The following is a 22778-nucleotide window of genomic DNA, read 5'->3' as shown; positions in this document are numbered from 1 at the left end:
ATTGCAACTAAATGGTGATAAAACTGAGTTAATGATCTTGGGCTATGATCCAAGCCCTGGTAAGTCGCTTATGATCCCAAGTGCCTTGGTTGACTTTCCTCCTCCAAAGAAACACATTAAAAGCTTAGGGATATGGTTGGATCCCGTATTAACGCTGGATCAGCATGTTAAGTATATATCGCCCACTTTTTTTGGCTTGCTGAGACTCTTGAGGAAGGTTTTTATAATCCTTCCATCTCTGGCAAAAAGGCTTATCATTCAAGCAATTATTCTTTCTAGACCTGATTACGGCAATGGTTTGTTTCTTGGTTCCCCCTCATATGTGAAAAAGAAGCTGCAGCTAGAACATAATGCAGCTGCCTGCATTCTCCTAGACATCCCCAGATGTACCTCTGTGAAATCAGCATTGGTTTCATAACATTGGTTTCCTGTAGAACAGCGGATTAAATTTAAGGTGTTGTGTTGTATTCACAGATCTCTTTACAATAGAGGCCCCCGCTACTTAAAACCCTGACCTCTTTTTACAAGCCTACCAGAGATCTTAGATGGGCCTCAACAGCTTTGGCCACCCTACCTAGAGTCAAAAAAGTAGATGGGGTGTTGCCACTATGGCATATCTGGGAGCCAAGCTGTGGAATTCCCTTCCCCTTAGACTTCGACTCATAAGCCAGGAATACAACTTTCGTAAGGCACTTAAAACTTGGTTGTTTTAGAATGGACTGCCCTCTATGCTTAGTTTAGGTTCGGCCCGTTAGCGCTGGGAAGCCCTAGGGTAGCCATGCGCTTTACAAATTCTATAACATAACATAACATCTCTGTGCTTTGGCATGCTCTAAAACCAGACTGGTAGGGGTCAAGAAGCCTGTGTTTTTACAAGAAGGCAGAGTTGCTTGTTTATAATGTTCTCCAGATGTTTGCTGAGGAAAGGGAGTACCGAAATGGGCCACTAATTAGATGGGATGCCTGGGTCAGCTTTTGACTTCTTTAAGATGGGAGAGACTAGAGCACTTTTCCATGCAATGGGGACTGAAGCTAGGTCCATGGAGGGGTTGAAAAGGGACATGATGGAAGGAGCAGTTAAGCAGGAGATGCTCGTCATAATGCTGAGTGGGCACAAGTCCAGTGGGGATCCTGATTTGGCTGATTTGAGAAACCCCAAAGCTATGTGATTACGATGTCCGCCCATCTCAAGGAGCCCTGAAGGGAGTGTTTTAATATAAGCACAAAAGCTTGACCAAGTAGGTTGGTATGAATTCATTACAGGAAACTAGAAAATAAGCATTTCACATTTTGCTGTGCATAAATAGTAGAGAGCACATTGCTGGAATCCTTATAAGGTCATGAAGAAAGCCAACTAGTCTGATGAGGTGCAGGTGTGATGACTGTAACATTTTTACCAAGGGATACCAAGGATACTAGTCTCCTCATTGAGTGTCCCTCTCTATTTATAACCTTGTCAGGGTGCCCTTCACAATAAAAATAAACATTTAGAACACCTTAGACAATTTTAAATTTAGGATCCTTGTTACAATCAAAAAGTTCCCTTGGTTTACAAGGTTGAGTTCGTCCCGATAAATTAGGTGTCTGGAAAAGGACACAATGATGAAACATGCCAGTGGAAATCCCAGTGGGGGAGAGTCATTTTAAACACCTTAGGGATTCCCCCAATATAGGTGAAAAAGAGGGATAGATAATCATTGTTTTTGACAAACTTTCCAAAAGTGACTTAAACTTAAAGTCTGACGTAACCGTTAAAGAGGGTTTAAATTACAATTCCTTAGACACCAAACATGGCATTCCTATCTGCCTTCAAACAAAAGATATCACTTGTTAAATCAACACATTAGACAATGGCGCAAAAGCAGGCAATAATTCAAATATAGCAGAGGAAGTATGGGTATCCCATTTAAAGTCCCATCTAAAAGAACTGCCCATCGAAGAAGGCCCTCAAATTCAGGGGCATAAGATTGGCTGGGAATCCAACATCCCTGATCCTTTGAAATTTACGGCACCAGAACTGTTAAAAATCAATGGAAAGTCACGAACGGACTGCGCCCCCGGCCCTAATGGCTTACCCAAGCATTATTCAAACAAGAAACTGAAAGGTGGGACAATTTCCTGGCCGCATTGTTCAACGATGTGCTCACAACAGGCAACGTCCCGGCATAAACAGAGCAAAAGCAAAAGGGATTCCAACCTATTTATGTTTTGTGGACTTTAAAGCTGTTTTTGACTGTGTCTCCAGCAGCAAATTGTGGGCTAAATTACTACTGTAGGGGCTGCCACATTCTATTTTAAACGCCATCAAAATGATATACTCTGATACTTGGGTGATGGTGAAATTGGGGGAAGGCTCTCACCTATCCAGTGCAGTCAAAACAACAGTGGGTGTGAAGCAAGACTGTGTATTGGCCCCAACACTGTTCAACCTGTACATAGCAGATCTCCCCACTAAGTTAAATGGTCATTCCTCTCACTCTCCCTCACTGGGCGGTCAACAAATATCTAATCTGCTATATGCAGACGACCTACTACTAATCAGCAATTCCAGAATAGGCATTCAGAAACTGTTAAAGGCATTAGAAGAATACTCAGGATCTAATGATTTAGAAATCAATCATAAAAAGTCTAAAATGATTATCTTAAACAGCAGGCCAACCAGCTGAAGTAAATGGCATATGAATGGGAAAACCCTAGAGGAAGTAACATCATACTGATACCTAGGATTTGTGGTGGACGCCAGGGGTAATTACTCGCCACAAAAAGAAGCAATAACGAGTAAGATGCATGCCCTCACTTACGCCTTTTGTAAACTAGCAAATTCAACCTGCGGTCAGGCTCTGAACACATTAACAGCTGTAATGAGAGTGAAACTACTTCCGACTATCACCTATGAGACCGAAATAATGAGGGGGATGGAAGTAGGGCTGCTGGATAAGCTTCTGACAAAGACATATAAGCGCGTTTTTCGGCTCCCTGGGCGGGCCTCGCCAGCCCAGGTCAGACTGGAATTCATGCTGGTCAAACAGCCATTAACCCGACCCGCGGCATACATTAAATGCTGCTACAAACTGAGCTGTGCATTAAAAGGGTCCCTAGCCTATCTAGTCTGGCAGGAAATTATCCTAGAAAGAGGGAGCTGCAACTACATAAGGCATCTAAAAAAAAGTAAGAGTCTTTTGAACTTAGATGAGGTGTGGGATCGGTCTCTATCCATCCCCGCGTTCAATAAAGCTGTGAATAAAGCAAGCAAACTACAGAGCTGGCTAGAAGATAGGGACTTACTGACCAAATGGGAGCATAGTTGGTTGATCCTTAACTCCTACAAAACGTTTAAAGAATCACTACTTATGGCTGGCTCCTACTCACGGAAAATAAAGCATTCCTTTCTCAGACTTAGGCTGGGTGAAGTCCCAACGTTAGACCTCTTGCCAAAATGGAAAAAGGAGCGGCAAGTAGGTCCCCAGGAGTGTGGTCTCTGTCATCTAGCAGAAGAAAACTTGGTGCATGTGGTCTGCATTTGTCCAGCGATGGCGGTTGAAAGGAGACTCTTGCTGAAAAAAGAACTAAACAGTTTAAGAATTAGATCCTGCAGACAAGCACTAATTGCAGCTTTTAACCTTCGAAACACAATATTGAACATTAGGCTAGTTCAATTTTTGGAAATTTTCTCTCTCAAAATCACAGCCTCTCGAAATAACCAAGCCATAGGGAGGGTAGAAACGATAGCAAAATCCATATTGCCCACTCGGAATATATAAAAGAAGGGAAGGCTTTGAGGTAGTTGATTCGGGTTGCTGAGCAGGTTGGTAATAAAGTCTGGTACTAACAATTAGACTTAAGTAGGGGCAAACATAATCAACAGAAGATCTCTCCCCAATTTGTCCAATTTTTAAAAAATGCCTCATTGGTCTATTTCTATTCTCTTCTACATTTCAATGAGGAAGAACATTTTCATATATAATTTCATTTAAACACAGGACCTTTTAAGCTGTATTTGCCTTATCTATACTAAGTTTGTTTTGTTGCCCTATCAATATTAACGTCATATAGCATTAGTAAGTTCTTTTTTTAAAAAAAACAAAAAAACTAATTTTACATGGAATTAAATTTTATATTTTTTTTCATTAGGATCTGTAATTGCCTTATTGCACTAATATTGCTCTGTTAAACTTTTATGTGGAAAGAAAAGTTTTATGGTTTTAATTAACTAATAAAACATGTGTGTTATTCATTCATTCATTTATTCATTCACTTGTTAAATGTGACTATTTAACCCAATGTTATTCAGTGGGACAGGTAGGCCTCACAGTGGTGAAAAATGAATTTGTGAGTTTTTCACTACCACAATATGTAAAATGTAAAAATATATGTTCAACTTTTTAAATACAATGCAGCATGTCCTCTGGTCTGTTTAGGGCCAACCCTAGGGATGACTTACATGTGCTAAAAAGGAGGTATTAGGACTGGCAAAAGGTTTATTTTGCCAGGACAAAATAGCACTTCAAAACTGCACACAAAGGCTGCAATGGCAGGAATGAGACATGTTTTAAAAAACTACTTTGATTAGCACAATAAGTGCTGCCGGCCCACTAGTCAGACCCCCCCAGCTTTTTGTGATTTTGCAACACGCAATTAGCCTGTGAAATTCAATGAGTCATGCAATGCCCGCTATTTATAGCAAGCCTGCTGCGACAAAGAAGAAAAACAGGAACCATCACCTCATTTTATTTTATATTTGTTTGTTTACACAATAAGCTCTTTCTAAGTAGCACCCATGACTTACCTCTCCATGCCATTCCTGCTTCATGTATGCAGGAGAGCTGGTTCTTGGCTTCCATTCTGCGCCCATCAATTTAGTTGCCCCCTACCCGGGAATGGGATGAATTACTGCTGCAGAGCCACAGGTATGAAACCTTAGCAGACAGCAGCAGAGAGACAGCTTTTCCCACCTCGCCACCACACTGCAACATTTGTTTGGGAGATAGAGCAAGGTATCGAGGCCAGCCTCTTATCTGTGAAGCACATCTCAGTGACCCAGATAAACAGCACAAATAAAACAAAAAACACATAATTGTGTTCACTTTTCTGTGCATAGAGATGTTTTTTTCATTACATTAGATTGCAGTGGTGCAGGAACCAGGGCTGTGGCAGGCACTGCAGCACCCCCACATAAACCAGAGAAAGTTAAGGAGGGGACAGCCATATTAAAAGAGAAACTTTTTCTTTGAATAGTAACTCTGTTTTAAAGACAGCAGTAATCAATTGTCATTAACTAGAATGGACGAACTTTGGACAAACAACTTTTTAGGACTCTTAATTTGTAATTCACACAAGGTGCAATCCATTGTGTTATTATTAAGAACCTCCCCATCTCAGTTAAAGTTGATGCAACTGCATGTTCACTATCTCTGTATTTTGTGATTTGGAAAGTAAATCCTAATGCGAGAAGTACAGTACGACTCTTTCCATAAGTTATTTATTATTGTAAGCATAAGATTTGAATGATATTTGTTTGTAGATTGAGTTTTCCCACATTCTTTGTAGTCCTTTAATTTAGACTTTCTTTTCAGGTCTATTTTACAGGACCCACTGTAATCAGGGGAGGTAGTAATGCACAGGTAAATACCATACCACAATATAGTTGTATTGTGCATCAATGGTCCCCACTTTTAGATAAATGATAATAGAGTCACTGTATAAACTTGTTTCTGGGACCATTTAAAGTACAGACTCCCAGGGTAAAAATGTTTGATAACTTACTAGAATTGGTTAATGAAGCTTAGATTTCTCCAGCATCCTGTAAATTTTGAAAACTGACCCACTGTGCAGCACACCTACTTTTTAAACTGTTACAACACCTTTGTTAGATTATGACCTGTTGTTCCAAATGGGTGCTGTTATGACTCATGCTTCTCACCCTACTACGCAGAAATGCAGAAGTGCACTAAAGAACACTGATGGAGATAGACAGCAGCTGTCAATGTATAATCATTAATTCTTTACCAGAAGCACACTGGAGATTTATCACTAAAATGCAACAAGGAGCTATATGAACTGTTGGTTAAGACAATTCCAAACCTTTTTGTAAAAGCATCTAAAGGAATTAAATTTGTTCTTTATAGGTTGCAAACTTTGAGATTTCCACGTTCACTATACACATGTTATTATTAGCTCACAGGTGCTATATACAGTTATTTTTCCATTTACACATACACATTTATTGAGCACTTTTCTAAGTCACGTTATGTCACTGAGGTCAGAAGATATATCATTATGGAAGTATGTGCTGTTCTTTGTTACAAAGGATCCTGTGTGGATGTTGCATTGGGAAGTTTGATCCCATCAGTTCAGCTATAGTCTGAACATTGCAAGTGTTCTGGTCACCAAGCTATGGAGGGCAGTGTAAGACACATCTCTGACAGTGGCCTTTGCATCGCAAGCCCAGATGATGGGACCCTTGATGTCAGTTCCAACAGGACCTTGCACTGCAGCCTCACCACATCTTGGAACCAAGGAACCACATCGGCTGCATAATGCATCTTTGACTCAGATTCATGCAACGCTCCGCAACCAGGATTCAAGTACTTTGTTCAGTGGGCCTAACTGGATCCCTGTGGTTGGCCTGAATGTTTGACTTTGTCCCAATCTAGTGTTACAAGACATGGCTATTTTTGTTTTTAAGACCTAGAGTATAGTTTATTCTTTAAATGGTTCAACTCAAGTTCTATTGATTCTATTGATTAGATTTTTGTCAGTTGTTTCCCTGTTTTATTTATTAAATAAAGTTCTATTTTTCCAACCTGAAGTGGAATCTTTTTTTTGAGTACACATTGCCTTCAAGTTAAGCCTGACTGCTCTGTGCCAAGCTGCCAGAGGGTTTGCTTATGCCTTGCCCTCACAGGAACTTTGGTTGCTGCTTGACCAGGGCTCATATCCCAGTCAACCAACAACCCTGTTTCTCAAAGAAGTGCACACTGTTCTTTGTTGCAAAGAATGCTGAGGAGGGACACGTGTGGGTATGTGCGAATGTGTGTATGTGAAAAGTACTAATAGAAAGAAAGGTAGACTGGGACCATTCGTTCATCTTCTACCAAGTTTATAATCATAGTATAAACTTAAATATAAAATCAAACTAATAAATGTCATCAAATAGAGGTGCAACAGTGCCACTAACAGTGCAGTAGAGTGCCAAAAAATTTCCTTTTTTATGCCGCAAAGTTTCCTTGTCTGCGCCACAACGTCCTGAAGGGTCTCACTATTAGCATTTATTTACCGGCCCTGGATATACAGCACACCACTTTACAAAGGAAATAAATTAGATCTGCCAATTTTCCCATGTTTGCAGGAGGAAGCACAAGCTCTTTAGGACTGGTTAGCAGTTGTAAAGTGAGTAGAGTCCTAGTGCAAACAAAAACGAATTTAACAAAACAGTGAAGGCAAAAGGTTTTGGGGAAACCATGACAAGGATGTCAGGTCTAACAATCTACATCAACTAATTGCTATTTGGCCATTAGAAATTGAATCACAAAATTAAGATTTTTTTTATTATTCGGTTTGCTATGCCGAATTAGCAAACTGTTTTTTTTTTATTCCTTCATGCATTGCAATATATTATTTGTGCATTCCATAAGCAGTTTGCAGCTCGTCACCTGTTCCCTAAATACTTGGTATATTGGGCTATACCTGTAATTATCAAATGGTTTCACCAGTTGCCATTGAGTACTTTAAATATGTAAACAGAGTATTTTCACTGTACACAGTCTCTTTTTGTTTCAGAAATGAGTACAGTTGGAACAGTACAAACTGAAGATTGGGGTCAGTTTATGAACATCTGTGACTTCATCAACACAGCAGAGGAAGGGTGAATAAAATATTCTGTTATTTCTTTTGTTTCACACAGAGGTTTGAGATGTCTGCAGCAATGTTCAAATGTTAATGGTTTCTATTTGGCACATTTTGTGATGTGCCAAGACTGATAAAACCTTTTCATGTTTGATTCAGGTTGCAGGATCAGTGCCCTGACTGTGCACATTTCCCCACACAATATTACCAGTGATACACCTCCACAGGTTATAGAAGTTTATATGCACTCACATTCGATGCTAATAACTGCATTTACTTTAATGGTCTTTACCGACATCACTTGCTTCATGAGATATTTGAACATAATTCCACCAACATTGCTGAGGCTCAAGAGCAGTTTTGGAATCATGTAACTAACCTGTTCTTAGCATCTGGTCCAGGGACCACTGGATGTCTTCAATGCCTACTTAGGGAGTCCACCGCTGCTTAGAAAATTAAATAATAGTAACAGATGAAATAAACACATAAAATGTAAAACTGAAAATTTAAAAACATTTGGTAAATGTGAAAGAATTTAAAATTGAAGGCTAAAAATTAAGTTGGTGTCCTCTGATTGATTCGTGGGAGCAGGACAAATGTAGCAAACAGAATATAGGGCCTCATTAGGATTACGGCTGTCCATTGGAAAGCCGTACCCGCGGTGGTGGTCGGACTGCTCACTGCACTCCTGCGGGTCCGACCTCCAGATTACAACCCGTTTGTGCCACCAGGGGATCATGAACCCCAGTGGGGTGGCAGCAGTCGGAGTTGTGGTCAGCCATGGCAGTGCTGACACCATGTTGATCACAAATCCCCTTTCCGCCAACCTTTTCATGGCTCTGTCCCAGCCATGAAAAGGCTGGCAGAAAGGGAGTGCTGGGGGCCACCATGCCCAGCTCCTCAGAATGCTCACTGTCTGCTGCTGCAGACAGTGCTCATTACAAGGGTGCTGGGGGCATCCTCTGTGCAATGGCATTGGCCTCGGCTCCATGAGGAGTCGAGGCTAATGCCACCACACTGTTTCCACTGGGCTGACCGGCAGAAACCTCCTAATACTTAGGTTGCCACTGGTCAGCCCAGGGGAAACATTATAATTGGGCCGGGGGACCGCCAGCTCTGCAGCGGTCTCCTCACCAAAAATCTGGTGCGCCGATGGTCTATAGTATGTACAATCGGTGGAATCAGTTGACTTTAGAAAAGCCCAACGATCCAATTAAAATGGACATTTGTTTTTTCATATTTGTGAATTAAATCAGTATTTAATCATTTATGTATTTGTGTGAAGAATACTTGTCCTCTATTTTTGTTTATTATGTTGAGGTTCAAATATAAGAAATTGTTTAAGCCGTGGTGCCCAGCTTCCAGCAGTGGCTGAATCGGGGATTCCTGTATTCGAGTTATGATTAAGTGGGGGGCCACAGAAATCAAAAAGTTAAGAACCATTGTTCTAAGTCTTCAGTTCTCAGCATGGGTGGCATACTCTTTCTTTTATGGTATTTATTCATTGCACATTAGTACTGTGAAATGGAAAAACTAGCATATATTTGCCATAATCCAATAAAACTATTAGTTTATATAATCAGAAAAGGAGATAATGCTATTCTATGATTGTCAAATACTGGTTCTATATTTAAGGTTGATTTATTTGGATGCTAAATTTAATTTATAGTTCAACACATACTACTTTATCATTTGTGTCATGTAGTTCCTCTCTGTCTCTAGTAATAGTTAGCATTACTGTAAACAGCCCCTGAAGTTGCATTGTATCTCAATGTATTGCTATTTCATATCCATGCAATTTAATGGATGTTTTTGCTGTCTTCTTTTGGATTTGAACTACAACAATTGTTCAAATGTAATTAACATCTGTATTACGATGAGTTTGGATTGCAAAAAAACAGAACGTAAAGTTTGTGACTGAGGAAGAGAATGGTCTGTTCCTAAAAGAAAATGAGTGATAAGTAGAGCTCTCCTTGGTATCAAATGTATTGCATTGTTGCTTACAGCCTTGCTTGATTTTTCAAAACTCCTACACCCACTTGGGATTCCTTACAACAAAAGCTTGCTGTGGCACTAAGGTGCAAGGAAGGGGTCTCTCTTGGAGGACATGCATGCCAGCAAGGATTGGCAGTTTAGGACAGGCCTTAATTACATTTGCTACCTTGATGACATGTATTGTATTAATTAACTGCCACAGTTGTGTTTCTAAATATTGATTGGCTTGTTGTACATATAGTGTGGAAGACTGGCTTCAGGTAGATGCTCCATATTTCTTTTGACAGGTATAAGGGTGGCCACCTTCCTCCATGTCATCACAGATAGTGTTTTCAATACTGAACTTCATTGTGACACTAAAATACATTCTGGATGTTGCAGTCTAAGTTTGCTCTATTTCAGTTAATTAGATTAACAGACCTAATAAGACTAGCCATGTAATTGTGGGTTTAAAATACATGACTGGAAGCAATGTCAGTTGTGAAATTGACTTAGGATGCTATGCTACAGCCATCTGAGAGTGATCAAGAATGATGAGATGAGGTCAAGCCTTCTAGTTCCTACAGCCAGCCTGGCATTAGCACGCGGATTACTTTGAGAGACGTTAGGTGCACTTAAGCAATATCTGTGAGTACAGAGTTTAGGTAACTAACAATTTCAGGTTACAGGATAAATGGTTTAATTCAGCATAGGAGTTTGATTAGGACTACTTTTGCTTTTGCATTGATGTGCATTTGTATTTTAAAATTATTGTCTAGATTGAAGCCAAAGGAGTTTGCAGATGCTACAATTAAAAGGTTGCCTTTAACATAATGAGTGAGTTTAAGCATATTTAGAATGGGATGTGAGAGTCAGAGAAATGAGAGGGAGCACACTTTAAGTGGCTTAAACTTTTGGCGTGTCGACATATTTATGCTTAAATGTCTTCAGAGGCTTTGGCAAAATATTTAACTGAGAGTAGAGGCAGTGACTCAATATTAAGACTGAGGAGGATTGGGGAGAGAATAGCCCATTGAGGCAATCCTGGCTACACTGTGATAGGGTCAAAGAGGCAGTTGGGTATTTCCTGAATTGTCCCCGGTTGTCTCTGTATGAGGTGAACTTATTTAGTGCCATGTCACGAATCCCCATTCTCTCTTTAGGGATTTCTAAGAAGGTTACATGGCTAGCTGTGATAATGGCAATCAAGCATCACAGATTAACATGATCTCCTTGTCTAACATGTGAAGAGCATCTTGTACAACTTTTAAGATTGTTGTCACACTGCTGCAGTTTGACCTGAAACCTGATTGCAGATTGTGTAGTAGATTGTATTCCTATATGAAGTTGTTTAATATTGGAGTTTCACACATCTCTCTAATACATTTAACAGGAAAATTAATATTTGACGTCTACTGGATATACACGAGTATTTCAGTGGAGGTGTTACTTGTGCCATTTTCAAACAATGTGGCAAAGGTTCTTCTGAAAATTTGGTGCTAATCAGGCAGCACCTCTAATATCTCTGACAATAGTATAGGGAATGTTTTCATTAAAATAAGACAAGTATTTAATTGTGGCTATTATTTAGTGCAGTTCCAGCACGGTGATTTGCTTGTAGGGGAACAGGTCACCTTTGTCTTCTGTGCTTTCTCTTTACAGACTTATAGTTTGAAATAGTAAAGAAATGAGAATTCTATCTTCCTTAATTATTCAACAGGAAGGTGGTGAACTCCTCACATTCTGTTTTTAATATATTTGTGATCACAAATTGCTTTGGGAGGGAGTGTAATTTATTACTATGTTGAAATGTTTCTTCAGGTGTATTTAGTGTGATCTGTCACCTTTGTTTATGTGTGTGATTTTTGATATGAAGGTACTTTTTCTATTTGTTTCTTTTACTGTGAAATTTTTCTAGGTTCTTTGACTGGGCGTTGGCAGCTTATACATTCAGGTGTTATTTTTATGCTCCGGGCTGCAGCCTTTTCTATGTGTGTATGAGAAGTTGAGAAATATTTTTGTCACTACAGTGGTGAAGATAGAATTGATGCCGCAACATCTAAATAGTCCCCACTTTGAGGCTAAAGTATCCAAGGAATATGTTACCTGAGTTAATTATGGAGGCAGTGATGAGTTGCATCAATTCTTTAATAGAAATATTCACTTCCAATGAAAATTTATCTTTGAAACTTAAACCTCCAATCTGCTTTCTTGAATATCAAACAGCCTTATTACTGTCCGTCACACAACTTGATTTTACACAGATATTTTCTACTACACTCTTACAACATGTTCTACATTTTTTCATCTTCGTCACCTAGCTACTTTGTGTGGCCCCCTCATTGTTACATCCAGAAGCACATCCTTCTGGGTGGGTACTATGTATTGGTAGATTTTTTCCTGTGTTGCTGGTTACAACAGAAGGATTCCATTTTGAATGATTCCTGCTTCATTTTAAGTTCATATGAGTGGTGAAGAAAGCATTGTATTAAAAAAGAACAATTCAAATAATATAAGGATCAAATGCAATTGGATTGTATATGTCAAAAAACAAATAATGGATACTAATCATTTTCCATTGAATGTAAGAAATATGCCCTAAGAGTTTTAAAGTGGAAGCATTTGTATAACATATAATATGAACTACATTCAATAAGCTACATTAATCACAATGCTTTACAAAAAGCATAATCTAATGTATTGTTTTTTTTTAGTAAGTTGTCAGTTTTGAGTACAAGTGCTCAAGCTTTGTGTATTTTCATATTTTACTGTTGCAATGTCTCCTTCTTGTGATTGTGCTGCAGGCCAAAGGAAGCAGTAAAAGCGATAAAGAGGAGGATTTCCCAAAATTATAACCATAAAGAAGTTGGACTTTCTCTATCAGTGAGTACTGAGATTTCACAATATTATTGCCAATTTAAAAAGCAAAATCATGAACAGAATAAACCAAGGGATTATACTCGAATTTAAACACAATGGGCTCAATTCACAAAGCCATTTTCAGCCAAAGATAGCTGTACTTAAGTGTGTCAGCTGACAACAAAGTGCTGCCCAGGTAATTTAATGGAATTTACTACTGCATAATTTCACATCATACCTGCATATGACTGTGAGTAGTCAACCCATGTAAGTGGTAAGGAGTGGGCAGATCAAGACCTTGAGAGTTTGTGAATGCCGCAAAACTCGCATTCACAAACTCCTCTCCAAACCTTTTCCATTCTGGGAATGGCCAGATATTTGATCCAGCAAAGGGCTAGAGTAAATCCCTTCAAGGTCGGGAAGGGGAACAGAGCGTGCAAACAATTTTGGGGGTATCAGGTGAAGGATTTTCTACACAGGAAAAAAATACCCCACATGGAGAAAAAAAGAAAGAGAAAAAATTTGCACTTGCGCAGCAGAGCTGTCTGTACTGAATGTGACATTGGGCTGTATGTATAACTCTGTATTGATAGTTTTAGAAGCCAGACACACTGGTCTAGTGTCTAAGCTATTAGTTTTATTGACTGGTTTAAGTTGAATTGGCATTGGCTATGTGATGATCCTTTTACTCCTAGGTGAACAAACTCCGTCCAAAGATCAGTGATTGTCCTTTAGGACGAAACAAGGTGGGTTTGGGGGTTGGAGCTCAGCCCCAGGTAAATGTCTGAAATTTCATAATGAAGTTAAACTGGTACTTTTACTTACAGGTATGCTCCACATAAAATTCGAACGATGGCACTCCATGCAGATTGCTGTCCTTTATTTATATCCAAAATTCCATATCAATCCATATAACTCAGAAATCACAGATTTAGGGTGACACGTTTCAACCATCACGGTCTTCCTCCTTCGCCCTCCAGGTATTCAAGTCATGTGACCCATCCTACTCTTTATATAGCCACTAATCCATTGCATAGACATAGAAAAAATATATATTTTTATTTTTTTTATTTTTGTTGTTTTGTATATTTAGATGACCCTTTAGATGATTATGGAACTCTGCCATGACTTGCAATATCCTTATAATGTAGGGCATGGGGTTTCTATCTCTTATATCTATCAGCCATGTTTAATTACATCTGGCTGTCTGTTTAACATATACAACCACTGTGTAGTGAGAATGGAACACCTTCACACCACATAGTATAATGAGTGTAGCAAACTCTTAAAGGTAATGTTGAAGGTATACCTGACCAAGCACATGGTTTCTCTTCAAACAACCCATCTTCTCTGCCACCCAGTGTAAACCCAGGCAATCCAGGAACATAAGTGTGGACTCAGACTCTTTGTTCATCGGGGTTTGTTCTGACTGCATGTGGGAACTGTACAAGTTTTGATACCATATCTGGTGTCAGCTTACATTCCTCTGTTGAGCATGAGCATGAGTTTATCATCTGCCTGATCTGGCCCCTCCAGTCACTACACAAATGTATACTGGGCTTCTTTAACAGAGGACGTTGTTATAACAAACCATATTTGCATAGGTGTAAGCCATCCTTTTTTCAAATAACATTGGCCTAGACTATTTTATGAAATAAATGTATATGGACTTTATATTAACAGTCCCTTGACATCCTGCAGATTATTTTCCTGCATATGAGTATATATTCATTGCTACCTCAGAGCGCTAGAGTTGAGCGGTAAAAAGAAGAAGAGTAGATAGACACATAATCAGCCATAGTATAGAGGTGAAAGGAGAAGTTGGCAAGGAACTAAACAACTTTCTTTGGCTGAAGCCTCAATGTTCCAGTAGTGATAAAGTCTTAAAGGGGAGCATCTAAACATTCTTGTGGGATTTACAAGAAATATGTGCGATAGAACCTCAAGTATGACTTTTTGAAATCCTCTTTCTGAGATCAAAGTGTAAATGATGACTGGTGTACACAATTCAACCATATTTGACTTAATGAATACGATTTGAAAAAAGGTTTGAAGGATTTGTAAGAGTAATTAACTTTTGAGCAAGTTATAGGAAATGGAAGAGAGAGATTGCTTCTGTGAAAAATGTTTTTAGTCTAACCCCCTATTTAATACACATGAACAAGGAAAAGGCTACCTGTATCACCAAAATACATCTTTCTCTCTTCAGAAAGCTGCTGAACACTTGCATAGTAAGCCCATTATAAAATATACAACAGATTCCATAGCCAATGCCCACCACATAGCAAAATTAGAACAGGCACAATGTCCGAGCTCTAGACCAACACTTTTCTTTTTCTTTTACTTTAGCTTCTTGAGATGTGTATGCAGAACTGCTGTGTAACCTTCCAAGCTCTTGTTGTGAAGAAGGACTTCTGCAGAGTGCTAGTTAAACTGTTGAAGCCAAAATACAATCTACCAATTGTGATGCAGAATACAATTTTACATTTCATCATGGTAAGTATTGTACTGGAACGTGTGAATGTTATAATTTGAGAATAAAAATGACAGACAGACTCGAAGAAATATGGTGCAGTTTAAAGGTGAAATTTGGATATCTACTGTAAATTAGTGGATGTCCGTTTCTTCTCACCTCATGATCCTTCCGTATTATTTACAGTCAGGAAATCGCGGAGTTTCTGATGGTAAGGACTCTGGCCACAACAATAGCATCGCTTAGTTAATCGTCTATCTGCTACATGGCTGTTGGCAAAAACACCTTTGCCACACTGACCCTTTTAGGGCAGGCCTTTGAATATTGTTTTTATCTGTTCGTGAACACTGGAAAAGTCACAATGATGGTTAACAGGAAAACATAATAATGTTCCCAACATGCTGCGAGAAGCGTGTCAGGAGAAACTACTTTTTTGTTTCACTCTGGGAGCGTCTGGGAAACACATATTATTTTAATCAGAGCACCAGTAAATGGCGGTCTGCTCAACATTATGGGCCTCATTCCATGACCGCCAGGGCCGGGGACGGAGGAAGCACCGCCAACAGGCTGGCGGTGCTTCTGGGGCAATTCTGACCGCGGCGGAAAAGCCGCGGTCAGAAAAGGGAAACCGGCGGTTTCCCGCCGGTTTTCCCCGGCCTCAGGGAATCCTCCACGGCGGCGCTGCAAGCACCGCCGCCATGGGGATTCCGACCCCCTTCCCGCCAGCCTGTTCCTGGCGGTGTAAAGGCTGGCGGGAACGAGTGTTGTGGGGCCCCTGGGGGCCCCTGCAGTGCCCATGCCACTGGCATGGGCACTGCAGGGGCCCCCTAACAGGGCCCCATTAAGATTTTCAGTGTCTGCAAAGCAGACACTGAAAATCGCGACGGGTGCCACAGCACCCGTCGCACACCAGCAACTCTGCCGGCACCATTCGGAGCCGGCTTCATCGTTGCTGGGTCTTTCCCGCTGGGCGGGTGGTACGGTCTTCTGGCGGGGGAACTTTGGCGGGCAGCCTCCGCCGCCCGCCGAAGTTGGAATGACCCCCTATATGTTTGCCAAAAGTTCTGCTGTATTGTTGAAAACATTTTCTGTAAAATATCTCTGACACAGTGGCGATCTTTTATTATGGAGGGTCAGCCTTAAATAAGACCAATAGATTATTACATAGCTACATATGCAGTTTGACACACTTACATTTATATAGGTCGACATATATTGTGACTACATGTATTTGGTTTTGTGTTTAAGCCTAATTTGACCCTTTCTATACATCTGTTTCTTTAGGCTTGTGAAACAAGTCCTAGATGAGAGTCCTTCAAACTTTCTTTGTTTTGAGCCCCCCCTTAAGAAAAATGTTTTGAAGTCAGGCCCCACTCAAACATTTTAGGGCAAGACTTGGGGGAGTGGGAAGGGCGGGGTTTATGAAGTAATTTTGGAGGTGCTTTTTTGTAGCTCATAATCCAAAATAAATGTAAGATAAGAGCAAATACATCAAATAAAAACAGAAATTGACCAAAAAAACACTACTCCCCATAATTTGAGGGGCATGAGTCCCTCACAATCCTTTGTCCCAATACAACCACACCTGCTGTACTAATGATGGATGCGGCCCTCAGTAGCAGGCTCTCTCCTCTTTCACCCCTCCCTCACCATGCCTGGCCATCATTCCAGTCATGAAACATACATGAAATAAGTTCACATGTGTTGCCTGCCTCTTTAAGGCAAGGATTCCCTCAGCCCTAATGCTGTTAAGGATAGCGAGTCCCCATGCCTATTTTGTAAAGTAAGGCAGTTAAAATTGTCATTCACTGGGCCTCTCACACTCCTGGACCCCACTTTAATAATTATAGATATTGCCTTGTGAAGCAGGCCTTCTCCTGTGCCCCTTGTTAAAACGTGAGCCTCTATCTTGCCCAATCCTTGGCTGTACCATCTCTCTGAGCTAAGGTGTCTCCTCTACTCCAGTTTTCCCCTCCCTTAGGCGATTGGTTTGAGGCCCAAGGCAACACTTACATAACAAGGGTGTACTGAGCCCTAGTACAAGCAAAGAAGGAGAGTAAAACAGCCATAATTGGGGTTTAGTTAGCACCTTAGAGCCCTGGGTCCCAGTTCCACTGCACCTGCAGCACCAATTATATAAAGTCTGCTGCTTACTTCCCTAGGCTTTCACTTCTAGGCCTGAGGTCCAAAGCAGGCGGTCTGCCAGCCCCTTTGTGTTTTGTCAACACCCCCAACCTTGCCCAAGTGCATGGGGTATTCTGGCCATCCCCCTAGCTTGTCAAAGACACCAGATAACTTTTGGCCTTTGCCCAACCTACACTTTGTGCAAGAGTAGGAGCGCTGTAAGCAGATGCTTCATTGCCCTCTACACATTTCCAAACAGGGGATGGAACAACAGAGAGCATGAAGGAGGGCTGGGTGAGGTGACATTGGTGATGCTGCCCAGCTTCTTAATGGAAGCAGGACAGTAAGACAGTAAGACAGTGAGCCAATTGTCAGCTGTTCATTTTTCCTATGGTGAATGAGGATCAGGACAGCCAAACAGCGACAGCTGTTCCCACTGCCCTATTTGCAATTGCGAACAGACAAGGGGGTCAAGTGCTAGCACTATTTTAACCCTATTTGTGAGGGTGACGCAGTATTGAAACAGATTTCAGCTCCCTTCAAACCCCTCAAACTACCCTCCCACCCCTACCTAGCCTTTCACAATGCAGGGGAACTAAATACACTGGACACCCCTGGGAATGGTGGGTGCCAACAAATACATCCCCTTACGTGTCAAGAGAGTGGGCACTAAATACCCTACTGTGCATGGGCAAGATGGAGCAGATCACCATATTTGTCTAATGGCAGTGTTGACAGATAGTGTGCCTGCTGCCATGCAGATCACATAACTGAGTGTGAGTGAACTATGAGTAGCACTATAAAAAATGACATACATGTCAGAGAGGGAGTATGGAGAGATGAGTGGCTCTGTTAGAAAGTGTTAGTGAGCGAATTTATGGAGAATGATGTAATTGGGATGGGTGTACCAAAAAGGATTGTTGCATCAGATACCACCAGTGCTAAAGCCTGCCTTTGTCCTGATTTGGGGCAAGGCAGGGGGCATAAAGGCCAGTAGCACAACAAATACCTCATCTTAGTGTAAGGTGGAACAACGTAATTCATACACCTTAGGACAAGGCAGGAGGCTAAACAGTACAACCCTCCTTTTCCTAGGGAGATACATAGTCACACTAAATACCCCCATATCCTTGGGCAGGGAGGGAGAACACCAAATGCCTCCCTAGTCATGGTTAGATAGGGGTGGTAAAAATACCCACTGAAATTTTTCAAGGATGGGATGGCACAAAAATACCCACCCTCACCCTTGGGAAAGGCAAAGGGACCACTAAACACACACACCCGGTAACATCTGGACATCATGGACAAAAGCGGCGCTGCACTGGGTGCAGCACAACTTTTCTTAAGTCAGGGCCTCAGTCTCTCATTCACATCTCAATTCCACCTTGTACACAAGATGTACTGATGAGAGATAAAGTGAACGTAGCAACTTAACTTTTTAATTTCAAGTCCTTACAGTTTGCGTGCTTCAGCCAGCATTGATATCTCTTCAACATTCCTTGTTTTTCATAGTTAGATGCTTAGAGAAATACTTATTGACAGGAAGACAGAAGAAAACACACAAGGAAATTGTTATGATTAACTCCAGGAAGCAAGGTTTTCATCAAATCTTTATTACTTCCACCAACATAAACAGCATAGCTTCATCCAGTCTTAATAGCTACCTCTCTTTGCCCCATACTGTTCCATCATAACCATGGTACATTCTCATGGCTCAGAGTGGAACTCCACAGAGCAAATTACATGTATAAATAATATGAATAAAAGAAAAAGAAGAAAGAAAAATAATAACAGCTGAAAACCGAAATAAATAATGATGTATACATATGTACGGCATAGGTCACCCCACCGAATCAGAGGTGAGGAGCCAATAAAGATCAATGTCTCAAAAACAGAAAGAATGTCATAATAAAGATGGAATGTCAGAGTTTATCTATTTAGGGTTAACACCATCTATTCCAAAGCCTCCAAGAGTAGCAACCCAATCACTTCAAATTATAGCCTTGAAGATGTGCCAGGAGCTACTACACACCTACCCTCAACTCGGTCCAGATTCACCTGCCAGGCACTCACTATCCCCCACAGACTCCTGCATTGCTATAATAGACACTGAGCCATCAGAAGTGTCATCAACCACTTCATTTTGTACTCTGCACTTACCTAATCATGACATGCTCCATATTGCACCACCACTTAATAGAACAACATTCTTCATCACTTAAATCATGCGTTTTGGGCTCACATACTTGGACTTCTCTTTAGGTGACCATACAGATGTTCTCAAAAAGATCACCCACATTCCACTTCCTTTCACATACACCATGCTTTTCATCAAATTGTTTCTTATACCCTGTTAGGTGAATTTTGGCTGCACGAAAAATCCACACCCGTAGAACCTTTCCTATAAACCAACCATGCAGGATTAAGATTGGTGCCAACCAATCTCCTTTCCAAACACTGAAAGGGTGATACTTTCTTACAGAATTGGGGGTGTTACAATGTGCTCATAGTATTCTCTACCTCAGTCTAAACACAAGCTCGCACCAAGCAATTCATCCTTTCCACAAGAGTATTCTCTTGTAAAGTTTACAATTCAGTGTGATGGTGTTTAGTGGCAAGATCATGTAAAAGTCCTTCATCTCAGCAGAGACAAACTCTACCCCTTTATCCATGATGATGGTCCTTGGTACCCCTTCACATGCAAAGACATCTCCAAAAGATCCAGCACACACCTACGGGTCACAGAGGTTATGCAACAGGCATAAACCCATTTAAATATGTAATCCACCAAAATCAAAACAAATATTTCTCTTGGTGAAAACAGCTCAAAAGGTCCAACAATATCTAAATGCAATTACTTCAAGGTTCTTCCGTTATTTGAACTGGAGGCAACAGGACCATCCTAACTGATCTGGATTTGTCATTATCTGCACACTGGAGACAATCTTTCACTACACCCTCTACCTGTTTGTCTACACCAGGCCACAAAGAGCACTGTCGTATCCTGGCTTCAGTCAAATTCCTTCCCAAATGCCTTCATGGGCGAGATTTATAATTTTATTCAGCAAACCTGTCAATGGAATCTTGGATGCTCAATTTTTCTCTGAGATTCAAGAAACCCTTGGCAACTTCAACAACCGCACAAATATCAGGTCAACCTATCAACTTCCTCACATCATTTTTGTCCACTTCTGACTCCCTTTCTGCTTTATTGATTGCTGACTCCTTGACCCACATGACAGGATGACCAGCCTCAGCCATGACTAATTTTTCAATTGACAAACTGAATAAGTAATCAACTGGTACATGTCTGTCACCTGGTAAATATTCAACATGATTGATGAATTCAGTTACACGCTCCATCCATCTCTTCATGTGGGCTGGGTGGCCTCAATTTTTATACAGCTTAACAGCTGTACTAAGGGCTTATGATCTGTTCCAAGCATGAACAATAAGTCCCACAAGAAAAACGTAGGCCTCTTGTTCAATAACTGAATACCTTTCCTCAGTCCCTTTACGAGAGCACGAGGTGAAGGCAGCAACCCTTTCATCACCATTTGCTATCTGAGACAAGACTGCACGTAACCCTTTCAAGCTAGCATCGGTTGTGAGAATGGTCTTCCTGGAGATATCAAAATGCCCCAGGGTGGCAATACCATCTTTAATGAACTTGAAGGCTTCTTCACAATCTCTAGACCAATCAAAACTTACTCCTTTACTGAGCTGGAGTCTATTTGGTTGAATAAAACTGGTAAAATTGGGATGAATTTGGAGTAATACTCCACAAGGCCCAAGATAGACTTAAGTTTCTACTTATTGGAAGGAGGAGGTGCCTCTATGTTGGAGTAAACTAAATCCAGCTACCAGATATTGTGTGTCCTAAAAATGTGACTGACCTCACACCAAATTTTCTCTTTCCTTTTAAAATGTAAGCCATTAGTCTTTAAGTCTTGTCAACAACTGCCTCATACTGAGATCATGACCTTGCTTGTCCTTGCCATTGACTAAGACGTTATTTTAGAAAAACATGACCAAATCAATCCCCTTCAACAGATACTCCATAAGCCATTTAAAACACACTGCCATTAAGGTCAATCCAAAAGGTACCCCTCTAAAACGAAACACTCCTAGAGGTATAACAAAATAAGTCAGTGCTCTTGATTCTTCATGCAAATAGACTTAGTGGTATGGAGTAGAAAGATTCATTACACTGAACACACATGCATCCTTAAGAATGGCCCAGGACTCAGCAATATTGGGTAGGGGCTACTGATCTACCCAAATGCATTGATTAAGGTTTCTAAGTTCTACACACATTCTCAGCTTATTTCCATTGTCTTTGGGAGCCAAAACAATAGAAGCCAACCATTCTGAGGACTCTATCTCCTCAGTCACTCCCATACGTAATAGTTTGTCTAGCGTTTCTTGTAAGGGTATCAACATCCGAATAAGTACCCTCCTCTCCTTGTGTACCACAGGTTTAGCATTCTTCTTTAGAATATTTGTGATTAAAATCCTTCAAAAGACCGAGGGACTGATTTAGATCTTGGCGGTAACAGTCTGACCATTGACTTTTTGACTGAAAACCCGTTCTCCACCATGTTGGTCATCCCATTTGTATTTAGATGTTGGCAGCCCCATACTCGAGGGCAAGCATTCGACCCACATCCTCTGCACATCCTCTGTCACGTAGCACCACCTGCATCAGTGCTACCACAGGGGAAATCGACTGCTAGGGGACTCCAGCCACCTTTTCCCCCACGAAGAACTGGATGTGCCTTGCCGGTAAGCAAAAAGTGGCGGTCCAATCTACATACTTGAGTTGTTGGATTGGGGGGCAAATGAGATAAAAATGTACCTATTCCCCCAATTCCATTTCCATTTCTGACTGGACATGACTGGACAACACCTGCCATTTCTGCTGCCACTGACCCACAGAGAAAACACAACCACCTATCGCCAGACTTGAAGGGAGGGAATCCAGATTGTCCGTATACGTTGGGTAGGCACTGAACGGGAGGTCAGGACTACTGCAGGCATATACATGTCACAGCTATTATTTCAAATCACTGTGACATGCATATGTCAGGGAGGCAATTGTGTCACACATGGATAGGGACACACTGGCACAACACGTCTATCTCACACATACACACATGTAATTGTGATGTAATTATTTATTGACAAATTAATGCTGGCACCATGATGATGTACAATAGCGCTCCCTCTGTGGGGTTCCCCCCCAACCCCCCAAGTCAGGGATGGAAAGGGAAGACCTTCCCCTTCCACCCCGACCCCCCCCACCCCCCAGTGACGTCAGCACGCGATTGCGCGCTGTTTGTCACAGGGCCTCCACCCATCGCGCTGAAAGCTCAGCTTCCAGCGTGATCGGAAGAGAAATGCTTTGCATTTCTACTCCGATCATGTGGGGGAGGCGGAGAGAGGCTTCAAAGGGAAGGAAAGTTATTTCATTCCCTTTGAAGTCTCTCTCTGCATTTTGGAT

General features: G+C 41.0%; 1 protein-coding gene across 2 annotated transcripts in view; it reads left to right on the top strand.

Moving 5' to 3' along the window:
- Positions 1 to 22778, top strand: part of TOM1L1 (target of myb1 like 1 membrane trafficking protein) — a 501668-nt gene that overhangs the window by 110562 nt on the left and 368328 nt on the right. For both annotated transcript variants that reach the window (XM_069200030.1, XM_069200031.1), the window contains exons 2-4: positions 7780 to 7864; positions 12624 to 12702; positions 15028 to 15174. In XM_069200030.1, the coding sequence (XP_069056131.1) occupies positions 7780 to 7864; positions 12624 to 12702; positions 15028 to 15174 (311 nt within the window). The remainder of the gene's footprint in view (positions 1 to 7779; positions 7865 to 12623; positions 12703 to 15027; positions 15175 to 22778) is intronic.

This window comes from Pleurodeles waltl, chromosome 7 (genome assembly GCF_031143425.1).
Source record: "Pleurodeles waltl isolate 20211129_DDA chromosome 7, aPleWal1.hap1.20221129, whole genome shotgun sequence".
In the NCBI taxonomy this organism is placed as follows: Eukaryota; Metazoa; Chordata; class Amphibia; order Caudata; family Salamandridae; genus Pleurodeles; species Pleurodeles waltl.
The sequence above is the reverse complement of the archived record's forward strand: the minus strand, read 5'-3'. Positions and strand labels throughout refer to the sequence as shown.